Source organism: Rhinolophus sinicus, chromosome 5, assembly GCF_057876585.1.
Source record: "Rhinolophus sinicus isolate RSI-liver-muscle chromosome 5, RSI-T2T, whole genome shotgun sequence".
Lineage (NCBI taxonomy): Eukaryota > Metazoa > Chordata > Mammalia > Chiroptera > Rhinolophidae > Rhinolophus > Rhinolophus sinicus.
The window spans coordinates 70,722,339-70,738,017 of record NC_142505.1 but is presented as its reverse complement, the minus strand read 5'-3'; the positions used below and the strand labels follow the sequence as shown (position 1 = coordinate 70,738,017).

The 15,679-nt window shown below is 46.4% G+C and overlaps 1 protein-coding gene across 4 annotated transcripts; it reads left to right on the top strand.

Annotated features, from left to right (window-relative positions):
• Nucleotides 1-943: 943 nt before the first annotated feature.
• Nucleotides 944-15,623, top strand: LOC148758265 (butyrophilin-like protein 9). Of its 4 annotated transcripts, XM_088798571.1 has the most exons (9): nucleotides 944-1,136; nucleotides 2,459-2,806; nucleotides 4,114-4,395; nucleotides 6,396-6,524; nucleotides 6,667-6,698; nucleotides 7,012-7,033; nucleotides 7,917-7,937; nucleotides 8,135-8,161; nucleotides 11,572-15,623. In XM_088798571.1, the coding sequence occupies exons 1-9, from the start codon at nucleotides 1,031-1,033 to the stop codon at nucleotides 11,718-11,720; spliced, it is 1,116 nt and encodes a 371-aa protein (XP_088654697.1). In that variant the 5' UTR covers nucleotides 944-1,030; the 3' UTR covers nucleotides 11,721-15,623. The 4 variants fall into 4 exon arrangements, 1 of the variants encoding a protein (XP_088654697.1); XR_016021330.1 differs by lacking the exons at nucleotides 944-1,136; nucleotides 2,459-2,806; nucleotides 4,114-4,395; ... (1 more) ...; nucleotides 7,917-7,937; nucleotides 8,135-8,161 and having other exon boundaries at nucleotides 5,869-6,534; nucleotides 6,667-6,699; nucleotides 11,572-11,609; XR_016021331.1 differs by lacking the exons at nucleotides 944-1,136; nucleotides 2,459-2,806; nucleotides 4,114-4,395; ... (2 more) ...; nucleotides 7,917-7,937; nucleotides 8,135-8,161 and having other exon boundaries at nucleotides 5,869-6,524; nucleotides 11,572-11,695.
• Nucleotides 15,624-15,679: the final 56 nt, after the last annotated feature.

Here is a 15,679-nt window from a genome sequence, read left to right as displayed (position 1 = left end):
AGATTCTACTGCATTTCCTCCTCTTTAATTCTTTGGCTCAGACACAGTAGAGCTCAATGAATACTCCATGAGTAATTTGGGGTGGAGAAATGAACTAACATGGACTTATAAAGAGTTTGGTTGGACAAAAAGTATAATATAAAGAACATATCATCCACTGATGCCAGAACACCTACAGGATGCAGCATGATTCACATTCACTGTCTCTGATCTTCATTTGACCCTGAGGTGGGAATTCTTCTCCCTGTTTCACAGATGAGGAGCCCGAGAGCTTGTCACTTGTCAAAAGCCCTTTAACTGCACAGAGTTGGTGCAAAGCAAATGCATCGTCAGTCAGCCTTCTTCCCTCCGTGCCTCAGGGCAGCCATGACCCCTGATCCCACATGGATGGGCCAGCCCACCTCATCTGGAAGCCATGCTGCTGTCTGCTGCAGGGCTCTGGGGCCTCAAAGATGCTGACATCCTGGAGGCCACACTTGGGATCTAGGACAGGAGGAAGCTGTCCTAGGTGTAGTTGAAGTTGGCAGGCAGCTTCCAGGTATGTGTCCCACTCTAAAAGGTCAGAACCATGTGTTTATTTCTCTGTTTTATGGACCTGATGTTTCAGGCCAAAGGAAGCAAAGTTGGGCAAGGAGAATGAAAATGCATAAGAGTTTTTATAGATTTCCCTTTGTTTAGAGAAAGTCACCAAATCCTAGCTGAGCCCAAACACACTGTGTGACTGTATTTCTGTGGCTCTAAAACAACGTGAACCTCAGAAGCCGCTTCCTCTGGGACCCTTCAGCCCTGTCCACATGTGGCTCCATGAGTCCGAGCAAGGCCAGTGATGCCGTTAGCAGAGCTGCCTGGTAAAATTGGAAGCAGCTCTCACATCCTGCTACGATTTAAAAGAAGCCAGGCACTGGGGCTGCTAAGAACCAGACAAAAGATCATTCAGGCACTAATAGACCTCTGGCCTGATGGGTCGGGGTCCAGCTCTCTCACCTCACTCCAGCATCTCTTTCCCTCTTCAGGTGGCCCCACTGCTGAGATGGTAGATTGCCCAGTCTTCCTGGGCTCCTTCCAGCTCCTGCCTCAGCCCAGCGGTCTCTTCTTCCTCCTTCTCCTCTGTTTCCGGCCTGGGGAGCCAAACTCAGGTAGCGTATCCGACCTGCAGTCCAGCCAGCCAGGATGTGAGCACATCAGCGTCCTCTCATCCCTCCTCCGGGTGCTCCCAGGGCTGAGAGCTTGCCCGGTGCTAGTATTTAAGAAGATTTCCATCCCAGTGGTTAAAGAGCCACCGGCCGCCAGCAGCACCCAGCCCCACAGTGCTGCTCCACCATCATTCCAGCCCCCCAGCACCCCTTACACACTCCCCACCACCCCTCAGCTCATAGGCATGGCAGGGGCAGAGCAGGACAGGGCCAAGAAACTCTTATTGTTCTGTGCTGGGGCTGAACCACTTGGAAAGTATTTTTAAATCCACCTGTCCAGCTGTGTGATCAGGCTGCAAGAGAAATATACCCAAAGATTTGGGAGCACAGGTAAGAGAGCAATTTGTTTTTTCCAGAAAGCCAAGAACCATAGATAGGAGGAATTGTTTGAGCAGAGGCTTGCAGGGTACATATTCTCCAGGAGCATGACAGACAGAGGGTAAACTGAGGCAGGGTGCACTCAGGGAGACGGTCAGGCATCAGGTGTGTGGGAGAAAAGCTGTCAGAAGGGTGTGGGGACTCCACTCAGTGGCCACGGAGCTCTCCAATACAGTGAACACAGGAAGGCGTCGCCTTGGTGTGCTCCATGGGTGACGTGAGGGACGGGAGGAGGGATCCATGAATGGAATATTTGGTGATGGGGTTTCAGTCGAGCTTGAGATGAACTTGGTTTTTATCTTTGGGATGAACTTGGCTATTAGCTGACCTTCGGAGGTAGGAAAAGAGGTGCACAGAACCAGAGGGAAGAATCACGACTTGCCAGTGGCAGGGGACAGCACGGGCAGAACAACTGCAGCAGGAATACAGCTGTCATGGAAACTGCAGAAAACAGACTAGTTTGGGGGGAGATGAGGGGCCAGGGGGAGGCACCATTGAAGAGGATCATCAAACGAAAGGTCCTGGTGAACAGAAATGTCCAAGGCAGGATTTGGTCTTTAAGTTTTAAAAAAAGAACAAAAGAACACACAGCAATCAGCCCCATAGATTATTTTAATACTCTGTGTTGTTACAGAAACTGTACATGTACACTATAAAAATTTAGAAAATCAGACAAAGCAAAAATCAGAAGATATCTATTTTCATCATGCAGAAATTAGCAATTCATTTTTATCATGATATTTCTTTGTTCAAGAAACATGACAGTGTCTCCCCGTCCTCATTTGAATGGTTTACTGTAGATATCTGAGTTGCAAACCGAGCTAGGTGGTAAAGACCTATATTTGAACAGGGCTGGTGTGGACCATCATTCTGGCTTCTCTTCCTAGAGGAGGTCAAGGTGGTTGGCCCTGGGGATTCCATCCTGGCGATCGTCGGGGAAGAGGTGGACTTCCCGTGCCACCTGTCGTCCTACCTGGACGCCGAGCACATGGAGATCCGCTGGTTCCCCAGCCAGGCCTCTGAGGTGGTGCACCTGTACCAGGGGCGACAGGAACCCCACGGGCAGCAGCTGGCGCAGTTCCAGAACAGGACCAAACTTGTCAAGGACTATACCGCCTATGGCCTAGTGATCCTAGGGCTCCACTCCATGGTCCCTGCCAATGGGGGGCCTTGCGGGTGCAGCTTCCTCTCTAGCAACTTCTCTGGAGAAGCTGTCTGGGAGCTGGAGGTAGCTGGTACGTGACCTGGTGGAGCCTCAGCAGGGAAGACGGAGGAAAGGGTCCATTGGGGTAGAGCTGCTTTGCTCAAGAACAGATAGGAATGCACAGAGAATTGGAGACCAGCTTAATTGAAAGAAAAAAAAATCAAAAAGAAAGATCCATTAGAAAATGAATAAAAGAATTCTTTACAAAAAAAGACACACAAAGGGCACATTAAAATAGGGAAGAATGGTCACTTTTACTTGTAATGAAAGAAAGGCTATACTGACATGCAATTTTTTACCTCTCAGATTGACAAAACTTTGACCACACACTCTTGGTGGAGCATTGGGCAGCATGTCCTCTGCTCTGTACCATGTTGACAGAGATCAAACTCTCAAACTGCCTGTGAATTTGGCAATAGTTAAGAAGACTGCCTATGTACCTACCTTTCAAGCAGCAATCTCTAATCTAGGAGTTTACCTTAAGATACACCTTCCGCAGCTAACTATGAAAATCACACATGTATAAGTCTAATATTTGTAGCATTATTTGTAATTGCAAATCAGCAGAAATGCTCTAAAGTTTAGATGCTGAGTATGGTCCATCACACAATGAAGTGGTACATATTACGCAGCTGCAAATAGGAGGAGCAGCTCTGAACTGGTGTGGAGTGATTTCCAGGATGCTGTTAAGAGAAAAAAAGCAAGCTGCCTAACAGGTTCTCTAGTATGTAAACTTTTGTATAAGAAAGAAGGAAGAGCACTGCACAAAACTAACATGAGAAGGATAAACTAAAAACTCATCAAAGTGCTTACCCAAGGGAGGGGGTGCAAGGGATGGAGAGATGGAGAAAGGTCTGGGGCTTTCCTGACATACATTTTTTACAGTGTTGGCATTTACACCATGTTGATGTTTTGCATATTCAAAACATAAAGCTTGATCCACAAGTGTGGGGCGATAAAGGGGTACATATATCACAGGCACTTGAGCTCTGGTGGGATTCAAAACAGACAGAAGACAATCTATTGAAATTGGGGAGAGATTATTCTTCTTCTGAGGGCATTGCCCCTTGCATAATATGACTAAATGCCAGTAGCCCTTTCCAGTTGAATGGTCCTCACTCCATATTTCCAAATGTTCCTCAGGGGTAGTACTGTCCCCACATGCCACCACTGATTCCGACTGTCCACAGGTGGAGGGCTAGGAGCCCACATGTGGTTTAGGAGCAGTCACAGTTCACAAGGCCTAATGGGGACTGCAAATGATGATTGGTAGCTTGAACTTCACCCACAGCTTCTGAGAAGGAGACTAATTTTTCCCACTCCTCCTGCCTATCCCAGGGCTGAGCTCGGACCCTCACATCTCGCTTAAGGGCTTCAAGGAAGGAGGCATTCAGCTGAGGTGCAGCTCCAGTGGCTGGTACCTCAAGCCCCAGGCTCAGTGGAGAGACCATTGGGGGCAGTGCCTGCCGCCAGAGTTCAAAGCCATCGTCCAGGATCCCCAGGGCCTATTCAGTCTTGAAACATCTGCGGTCGTCCAAGGGGGTGCCCACAGCAATGTATCCTGTTCCATCCAGAACCCCCTCCTCATCCAGAAGAAAGAATTTGTGATCCAAATAGCAGGTCAGTGGGTACCGGCTCACCCTCATCTTCCTAGTCATCACATCTACCATGTCCATTGTCCCAAAGGCCACCTTTAAGGACATAATGGTACAGGAGCCGGCTGTGTATTGAGTAAGCTGACCTTGACATCTGAAAAGTCAGCAATTTGGATATCAGAAACCTACTAAGAATACAACTGAAAATCCACACAGTAAGCGGGGAAGGCCCCAGAAAGCCAACGTTACAAAACCGTGAGCTCAACCCCAGAAACTCTACTCACTGAAGGTCATCATGAGAGCCCAAGTGTTCCTAAGGTCATCCCTGAAACAATATTTACTGAGTACCCAGAATGGGCCCCAAACCCCTGCCATCAGATTCACATTCTAGTGGGGGAAACAGATGAACAAAAGGTGAATTACATTGTGCAAGTACATTAGAAGCTGTTAGGTGCTATAGAGAATAAGGAAGCAAGGAAGAGAGCTGAGGCACCTTAGCAGGGTGGGGTGTGAATGTGGATTTAAAGGGGGTGGATTAGGGAAGTCAATTAGGCAATTTAGCTTTCAAAAGGTTTCACATATATCTCAAAAGGACAAAGAAAAGATTTACACATTTTTTGAAGGAAATGGTCTAAGAAAGGGGGCAGGAGAAGTTTCTCTGCCTTTTTGCAACAGTGAAATTCCCATTTTTTTCTTCTTTAGATTTGCATTTTTCCTTTCCAAAGGGCGTGAGTCACATGGATACCTGTGAGGAAGGCACTGGTAGTGGGAACAGCAAATACAAAGGCCCTGAGATGGGACCCTGTGTGGCTATTGGAGGAGCAGAAAGAGGTGGATGAGGCTGGAACAGGCATAAGGTCAAGGGTCGCAGGTCAGGGTGCCATCAGACTCTGAGCCCTTGCTCTTAACTCCTAGATCACTACTTAGCAATCCATCTGTGGTGAAGGACATATCCATCGTGGCCCAATATTTTTGTAAAAGACAATAAAAATGCACTGCTAGAAAACTCCTGGGGGAAAAGAGGGGGAGAACATTTTGCTAAGTGAAATAAGCCAGACACAGAAGGACATATATTATGATTCCACTTATATGAGGTATCTAGAGTGGTCAATTCATAGAGACAGAAATTAGAATAGAGGCTCCCAGGGGCTGGGGGAGGGGGAACAGAGAGTTAGTGTTTAATGGGGACAGATTTCATTGTGGGAAGACGAAAAAGTGCTGGTGGTGATGTTGCACAACCACGTGCAGGCACTTGATGCCACTGAACGGTAAGCTTAAAAAGGGTTAAGGTGGTACATTTCATGTTGTACATTTACCATAATAAAAAGTATATATATTTAAAAGACCACTGAGATGAAAATACCATTTTTATATAATTGTCGCCGACAGACACAATTATCCAGTTGCCACAGCTTTCCTAAAGGGCTCCTCTCCATTTTTGCCCCTATATAAGTCTACTCTGTGGCCACTGTATGCTCCGTAGGGAACCTGGGGAGGAAAGAGGGAACTGCCAGTCAACCCTCACGCGGCTTTGCTATCAACTTTTTCCAAAGGTGAGCTGAGAAGTAGAAGCCAAGTGTTTGCAAGAAGCGGGGAGACGGCTTGTGAATTGGACAGTGCGGGTGGAGAGCAATAATTCACTGGGGTTGACCTTGGATTCTCATGTCCTGCAGATGCGGGACAAACGTGGGAAGAAGTAGCGGGAGGTCAGCGACTGGTCACAGAAGTTCTAAGCCGGGGGCGTCGGTGGGGCCCATCAGCTCTCCTCCTTTCGCATCCTTCGCAGCACTTTCCCTTTCTGCTGAGCAAGTCCAAATCTGACTCTGTGCCTCGCTTTCCCACATTCGCCTGAGCGCTGCGCAGCCGCAGCCACGCCCATTTTACAGTGACTGTGGCGGGGCCCGGGAGACTTAATGCGCCAGCCGGTCACTCGGAAGGTTTTCCAGCACACGGCGTCCAGAAGAGTCTGTAACTTAGTGTTTAAGGGAGCCTAAATCGAGACAACTCTCCGTGGGTATTTTCCAGACGTACTTTTACCCGGACCCTCCCCGTGGAAGAGAGCTTTCCTCCGGACTCTGGTGGGACTGCCGCTCCTCCTGGCACTCCTCACGGCGGTGGCGCTGAGCTTCTTTCACAAGCGACAGCGAACCCAAGGTACCCGCAGGTGGGGTCTCCTTCCCCCGGCGGCTCTGCCAGCAAAAGGTGGTGGGGGCGGGGCTGGGAGCGGGCGTGGGACCCCCAGGGAGCGCACCCCTACCCCCACCCCGCTCTCTCCGTCCTTCTTCCTTCTTTTCAGAAAAGCTGAAGGAGCAGGCGGAGAAGGACAAAGGTAAGCGAGGGGAGTGGCGCGCTCTCCGCCCCCACCTCCGCCTAGCAGAAGCGGGGCGCTGGGGCCAGCAGGAGAGTGGGTCAGACCGCGGGGCCTTGGGAGCCCTGCAGAGAGAGGTGCCGCTGAGGATTGTGCTTCCGCCCCTCCCCCCCCCCCCACCCCCCGCTCCCCCGACCTCGGAGCCCGGTTCCCTTGCGCATCCATCCCTGTCTGGTCCCCAGAACGCACGGGGAACCAATCTGTGCACTTCGGGGAAGTGAGGCCTCAGTGTTCATCCATCGAGATTTCCCTCTTTTCTTCGTTTCTTCTCCTGGGAAACTCACAGCAGAGCTGGGTAAGTTCCGGGTGCCACGCCCACAGTGCTGGCTGTGGGCTAACGGCATTATCAGGGGGCACAGGGGGAGGAGGGCTTCAGTGACTTTACTCTCCCTTTGGAAAGCGATGCATGGCAACTACCTAATTCTAAATACATCCCTCTGTGCCTCCCACCTCTCCACTCCCACCAGCACTCTGAGTGAAGTTGCCAAGGAGGTCTGACCTCAGACCCTCTGGACAGATCCTGCCAACCCCTTCCCTGCCAATTATGCGATTCTGTTACAATTCCACCCTTAAACGTTTACTCCCACTGGTTCACCTTCGTCTGATAGCCTTCTCTTTTTAATTGTAATACCACAAAATAGTGCACCTGTAATTTACACCGAAATGAGCATTGCATAAATATAGTGGAGTCACAATTAGTGTTCAGTGTTGCCTTCCCCAGGATCATTTACTTTTAAAAGAAGACATAGGGTGCAGAAATCAAAGGAATGCATTTCTAGTGGCAAATCATCAGTCTTGGCATCTGGCCAGGGGAAGGAATTGAGTGTGAGGTCCTCCCAGTCCTTTAAATAATGCCCACAGTAAGCGACCCTGAGGCTCAGGCAGGCTGTGCTCAGCGCCTGGGGCTCCATAGGACCTATGCCACCAGAAAGCTGGTGATTTCCGGGCAGACACCAGTAGCCCCTTCAAACCAGACCTGAGCCCTGGGATGAGACTCCTCAGCCAAGACTCCTCACCCCTCCCCCAACACTCACACATTGGGTGATGCTGACACTTAGATGGGATTGGGGTGAGCTGTGGTTTAAGACTAAGGACCATCTTCCCAATGGCCTGACTGACTTAGTAAGGTGGTTCCACTCAGCAGAAATCTGATGTTTTTTCTGTGTGTTCTGCTACAGGGAAGCTGCAGACAGAGCTTCGTAAGTGACCCCTCTTAGAACTATTTCTACTTGTCCACCTTTTACCATCTAGTTATCCATGTATGTTCTTCATACCTCCCTGCCAGGTATGATGCCCAGGCTAGACCCCTGCTGGCAGTGTGGGTGGCAGAGAAAAGACCAGGGAGGCTGCAGGAGTAGGAGCCTGTTCTAATTCTGTTTCTCCTTGGCTGCTTCAGACTGGAGAAGGGCTGAAGGCCAGGCTGGTGAGTGAAGCCTGTTTTCCCCCCATGGTCCACTTTACATCTCAGCATCCCAGTCACTCCCTCTGATTAACCAACCACACTTCATTCTGGTTTATTTCACAGCTTCACTTGGTATGATTAATCTATGTCACTATTAGAGGTTATATTCGACTTTTGCTCTTGTATTGTCCTGAGCTATAAGCATACTGTAAACCATTGGTGCCAAATGCTGGCTGCACATAAGAATCCCTTAGGCTTCTGGTGCCCACACTCAAAGACTCTGACTTGTAGGTCAGGGGAGGGCATGATACCCTCCCTATATGTAAACATTTCTCCCTGTATCTCCGTCCATTGCCCCCCATAAAGCAACCGGTCTAACATCTATCTTTGTATAGTGCATATGTTTTTGCAAAATGTGAATTTTTGTTTTGTGTATATGCATTTTAGTTTATGTAAATGACTCCTCCAGTCTTGTGCTATTTCTGGTTTGTCTCACTCCTCACTGTGTTTTAACGTCCATCCCACCCTGCATGTGTATCTGGTCTGTTTCTCCTTCCTGCTGTGTAGGACTCCATTTTAGAGAGCCACCCTCCTGGAGAGACAGCCAGCCTGCCTCTAAGTCCACACCACCACAAACCACAACACAAACACCGTCTGGCCATATGTGGAGATTTCTCTGGGCTGTATACCCAGGAGGGGAATTGCTGGTTCATGGGGTATGTCACTAAGTGAGGTAGAGGGATCCCCGAAGGCAGTGCCAGCATCCTGCCATTGGCACGGCATGGACGCTCCAAGTGCCCATATCCCATGTGCGCCATCCTTCTAAGTGTGCCAGTGTGTGGGGATAACTGATCCTCGTTGTGCTTTCAGTCTGCACTCTTAGCATTGAGGAGTTTGGGCATCTCTTATATGCTAGTTGGCTTTGGGGGCTTCCTCTTCTGAACATTGCCTGTTCTCAACCTTTGCCCATTTCTCATGTGGGGTTACTATCTTGCTCTTATTGGTTCACAGGAGATCTTTATATATATCAAAGATTAATCCTTCATTAGTATTAAATATTATGAATTTCTTTTTCTGTTCTGTCATCTACTATTAGCTTTATCCACGGTGCCTCTTATTGAAAAGAAATCATTCATTTTGATAAAATCTATTTCATCACATTTTTCCTTATGGCCTGTGTTTTTGAAGTTTTCTTAAAGTAGGCCTTCCTCACACTTAGGTCTCAAAGATGCTCTTACACTGTCTTGTATTCACTTTATATGTGTAGGTCTTTAATTCATCTGAAATTTGCCACTGTATGTGGTGTTTAGTGAGAATCTAGTTATTTTTTTTTTCACATAGAGTTGACTTTCCCAATGCCATCTGTGATTGCCATTGATGTGGGTGTCACCTTTAGTGCATATTCAGTTCCCACATCTACATGGGTCTGTGTGGTGGCCACCTGTTATGTCACTGTTTCTAAAAGCTATGGTTTCTATTGTAGTGAAAAGTAGTAGTTCTCCATTTCAACATCGTTTTTAAAGATAATGGACCTTTTTAAAATATAAATTTTGGGATAACTTTATGAAGTTCCTTTTAAAATTCCAAAAGTAGATTTGCATAGGATTGCTTAGAATTTATAGCTAAATTGAGAGAGAAGCAACATCTTTATAGAACTGAGGTATTCTATGCAAGAGTTATATGTTTTTGAAGTTCTACTGGTTATTCTCATGCAAAATCAGTGTTCAAAAGCCCTGTTGTAAATTTATGGAGCTCTCTTTTATTGCTTTTGGTATGCTGTGACTTAAAAATCAATCTCTGTTATAAAGAGAACAAGATGAAATGAAGCAGAAACCACTCAGAATGGCTCACGTTAAGAAAGAAGGCAGGACAGGGTGTCTAGAGGACATGTTAGGACAGGAGCCAGCCTCAGCTGGACCTCCTGGGTCCAAGCTGCCACTCAGAGATTGAGGCTTTCTCTCCACCCTTCAGGGCACCCACGCTGCTTGTACTGGTTCTCTCTGTCGACATGCTCTGTTCTCCTGCAGTCCCCACCACAACCTCAGCCTGCACGTAGCTTTGGTATAACCTAGCACTGACACCAGCCCCCTACCCAATCCCAAATCCCTGAGAAAATGCCGTGTTGTGTTGTCACGCAGCAGCCTACCCGTCTGTCCCCTCGTACCTGCCCCTAAAGAAAGGAGAGTCTGTGAGACTGATCCTTTCAGGGACTTTGCCTCACCTTTGTGCTTACACCTTATGTTTCCCTGTTTGGCCCCCTGGGGACAGCTGGCTAGCCAATGATGGGTAAGATTCCCCATGGAAGGAAAAACCCAAGCCAGGCACAGCCAAGTGGGGTCCAACAGGAGAACCCACGGGGTTGATAGAGGTGGGCATAGACCCCCACCGTCCCCCAGCTGAGGCGAGCTTCTGCCTCTGTGGCTATATTCCTTCCCACAACCTGCTTGGGAAGAGATTCAATGATGTGATAGCATCAGTTCTCCATCTATTCATATCAGTAAGTTTCAACATAAAGGTTTTGTCCTTTGGGGAGGTACATACAACAATTACTAAGACATCCTGGGACTTTCGGTTCCAGCCATTTGCAGGCAAGGGTGATTGATTTGAATCAGTTTCCTAGTATAATGGATGAAATACACAGACTGTGGAGAAAACAATGTTACTTCTTTGTGTGAACATCAATAAAAGCCACAAGGCCTGCCCGATTCGGGGCTCTCAGTCCTTTGAGGCTGTGAGACCCTCAGCCCCTAGTGCATAAATCTCTTGACTACTATTTCTTTCTTAAGGCTTCACCGCCCATCCTCGTTGTCTCACTGCCTGTGTTGCGCTGGACGCGACACCTGGTCTGCTTTGGGGGCTCAGCCTAAGTCAGCTGGTCTGCTACGGTTGTGCCTTCAGGCCTGTAAAGGGCTCTTGAGCTGAAGGCACCTTTTCAGGCAGTGTATGTTCCTCTGTCCAGCACTTACTGCTGCTGTCATTTTCCTTGCCTCCAGCAGCTCCTTCCACCCTTTACTCCTCCTTCCCCCCGGGGACCAGCAAGGAAAAACTGTTGTTGACACAGGCTCTGTGCTAATGGAGCTCTGGGCTTCGCTCTATGTACATGAGCTCATGTGATCTCCACAGCAGCCCGATCAGGGCTGTCACAAGGAGCACACGGACACCTGGCAGAGTCGTGAGCTGCAAAGTTCATAAGCAGAGGAAATGAGGGTTCAAAATAAAGTCTTTCTGCCTCTAAGGTCGTTCCTGTGACACCTGCTGCCTCTCCAGGAAACAGAGCAGCAGAGGACCTCATCAGAAAATGGATGAGAATGAACTTCAGTGAGAAGCTGTCCTGTGAAAAAGACATATGGGTTTTGCTGTGGAAACATGGAACGTGATTTGATTGCCCTATTTCTCTTTTCTTTTCCATGATTACACAACTGACATAGCAGATGAGTGGCGGAGTGAACCTGTGCAGACTGGACCTTATACGGATGGACACCGGCTGTGCAGAGATGGGTCTACTCCTGCCTCCAGCTTCCTCTTTGTACTTCATTCAGTTACTCAACATCCTACACACCAGCCTTTGTATCAATCATAACTAGAAGAAGAAAGGAAAGGTGACATCTTCTCAGACTATGCCAGGTTACAACTCATTCCTCACTTGAAGCTCAAGATACCTTCCCCCACCCTCAGGTTACATACCACAGGTATTTCCCACTCAGCATGTCCACAGCTGGACCATTATCTATCCCCAAACGTCCTAATCAGTGTCTCCTTCTACCCTGGCACCCATGTCAGAACCTGGTGCTCTCCTAGAGACCCCTGCCTAAACTCCACAGCCCACCTGGGATAAACATTTAATTTATTCTCCTTCACATCCTTGGTGTGTCCCCTCCCCACTCCCAGGCCCCTCTTCACCACTCTTTGCCAGGAGTTCTGGGCTGTTATCACTGTTGGCACAGTGCATGAGACCTTCCCACTGCCCCCTGATCCCCACAGCCCCTGACATTGATATATGTCAGCCTGGGGCAGAAGTCAAGGAAATGCAAACAAGAAAGATGCCCCACCCCATTGTGCCGCAATCATGTAGCTAAAGATCTCAGAATGTTAACCGAGAAGAAGAGAGGCAGACAGAGTCTGGAGAGGCAGGAGACTGACAAGCTAAGTGAGCATGAGGGCCCCAAGAGCATGGATGTGTCTGCAGGCCGATCTCACGCTATGGAAACAGACAACAGCAGGGACAGGAGGAAGGACTAATTAGAGAGAAGAGGGGTCAGCCCAGCTTCTGAGGTGCAGAGCCATGAAGAGACAGAGCTTGAGCTGATGGCAAGCTGCACAATTCTTCTTAGAGTCACCTGACATAGACATGGCCACATGTGTTGGGGGAGAGGGGACTCTGCACTTTGAATCACTGCATTTATTGGCCGGCCATAAACATCTATCTCAGACCAAGGAAGCACTGATAGAGAAGGGGGGTGGGGCACACTTGGAGGGATTTGTCCCAGGTCAAGACTGTGCCTTGGGTGGGTGGCACAGGAGTGTCAGCTGCAGGGATATCTTAAGGTCCAATCTGGCAGGTAGAACTGTATGGCGGTGGGAATCCAGTCCGAAAAAACATGTTGTACCTGCAGATGGCAGCAGGTTGTGCAGACAAATAGGTGCCATTCCACAAGGAATAACCAAGAACAGGTGTCATGAACATTTCCTAGCACAGCCTGAGATAATCCTGCCTGCCACCCCCTTTCCTGAATCCAAGATTAGGACTCAGATCATGGAGCAAGATTGGAAGAACTTGCAAGAGCAGGACAGGACCTTAATCTCCAAGGATCCAAGGTCTTGGAAAATGACCAGAATATGTCAGGCCTGAGGAAAAGGTGAAGAGCCACTCACTTAGTCATTTACACACTAAGCCAGGGCACCAACAATTAGAGATTGTGCAACCTTTTTAAGCACATGGAAATTCACAAAGTGATCACTTACTGACCAGAATGCAAGTTTCCACAGACATCATGACAAAAAACAAACATAAAAACCCACAGCATTCCTAACCATAATACAGTTAATAGAAAAAAGCAATTTTAAGTCCTAGGAAACCCTATATATTTAGAAATTGTTGATAACACAATGTTAAATAACCCATGGGTCCAAAAAGAAGTCACAATAAAAGTTGGGAAATATTTAGAATAAAGTGTGAGTGAAAATACCACATTTAGGCTAAAATTCAAACATGCAAAGCAATAAATGGTGGCAAAGCTGTGGAGTAACAGAAACTTACTTGGTACAGCCATTTTGGAAGACAGTTGAGCAGTTCCTTACAAAACTAATCATACTCTTTCCATACAATTCAGTAATTTCATTCTTCAGTATTTGTCCAAATGAGTTGAAACCTTATGTTCACACAAAAACCTGCACAGGAATGCTTGTAGCACCTCAATCCATGATCGCCAACACTTGGAAGCAACCAAGATGTCCTTCAATAGATGAATAGAGAAACAAACTGAGGTACATCCATACAAAGGATATTATTCAGTATTAAGGGAAATAAGCTATCAAGTCACAAAAGGATATAGAGGAACCTTAAGTGAATATTGGTAAGCAAGTGAAGCCAGTTCTAGAAGGCTGCATGCTGTATGATTCCAATTATATGAATATATGGGAAAGGTAAAACTATGAAAACATTAAAAAGTTTTGTGATTGTCAGGGTTTGGGAGGGAGAGGGAATGTGAGAGGGATGAATTAACAGAGCCCAAGATATTTTTAGGGCAATGAAAGTGTGTACTCCCTACGGCACTAAAATGATGAACACATGTCATTATTCATTTGTCCAAACCCATAGCATGCACAACACCAAGAGTGAACTGTAATGTAAATTATGGCCTTGGGGTGATAATGACGTGTCAATGCAGGTTCATCAGTTGTAACAAACGTACCTGTCTGGTGGGGGTGTTGATGCTAGAGGAGGCTGGGCATGTTTGTGTGTGCTGCGGGTTGAGAGGGATATGCGGAAACTGTACTTTACACTTAGTTTTTTTGTGTACTTTACAGTCAATTTAAAAATAAAGTATTTTTTTGAAGAGTAAAGATGGTACTTAAAGGATGTGGTTCAGGACATACTATCCCTATGATGAATTATGTTTCTCTTTTGCTGTTGATGTTGACATGTTTATTTTTGAAAACAGGCTTATTGAGGCATAATTGACATAAAATAAACTGCACATCAGTGAAGTGTTTAATTGTTATGTTTTGTGTGTTTACCCATGAAACCATCAGCACGAAGAAGACAGCGAGCATTTCTGCACCCTAAGAGCATCCTTGTTCCCGTTTGTAATCCCTTCTATCCTGTGTCCCCTCCTAGCAACCACTGATGTGCTTTCTGTCAGGGGAGTTCCGATTGCACTTTCTAGTCTTTTATGTAAGTGATGTCACATAGTATGCACTCTTTCTGAGGGTTTGTTTGTTTGTTTGTTTGTTTGTTTGTTTGTTTGTTTCTCTGGCTCCTTTCTCTTGGAATAATTATTTTGGATTCATCCTTGTGTGTGTGTGTTAATAGTTCATACTTTTTTATTCCTGAGTAGCATTTCATTGCATGGATATACCAAGATTTGTTTATCCCTTCATCTATTGATAGCATCTGGATCACTTAAAACTTTTGGTTGCTACAAATGAAGCTGCTGTGAACATTCATGTGCAGATTTGTAGAGGAACGTATTTCATTTGCTCTTAAACAAAATAGAGTGAACTGTTAGAATCACATGGTAAGGGACTGTTTACATTATAAAGAAACTGCCAAATTGTTCTCCAAAGTGATTGTACCATTTTATCTCCCCACCTGCTGTGTATGAGACTTTCAGTCCATCCACAGCCTTGTCAACACTGGGATGATCAGTCTTTTTAATTTTACTCTAATAGGTAGTAATAGTGTTTCATTGTGGTTTTAATTTGCATTTTCTTACTGTCCAAAGATGTAGTAAGCCCTCCCTCATCTACGTGGACTTACTAGCCATCTCTATATATTCTTTGCTGAAAGATTTATTAGTAATGGATGCTGAATATGTCAAATGTTCTTTTGCTGCATCTATTGAGATAATCACATGATTTTCCTTTGTAGTTTGTTAATGTGGTGAATTACACTGGTTAATGTTTGAATATTAAAACATTCCTTCATTACTGGGATAGACACATTTGGCAGTAATGTATTACACTTGCAATATGTTGTGGAATTCAATTTGCTAAAATTTTATTTAAATTTTTGCAACTATGTTCTTGAAGGATAAGAATTGATAGTTTCTTTTATATTATTCTAATATGTTTGTCTGGTTTTGGTATCAGCCAGTCATGCTGGCTTTATAGAATGAGCTGGGACATCCTCCTTCCTCATCAATTCTTTGGGCTTGGCACAGAAAGGTGAATAGCTATTCCACAGGTGATTTGGAACAGAGGGAAATGAATTAATATGGAATAAATAAGCAGAGATCATGTCAATAAAGTTTAATATAAAGAACACATTGTCCACTGATGCCAGGACACCTACAAGAGGCAGCATGACTCACATTCACT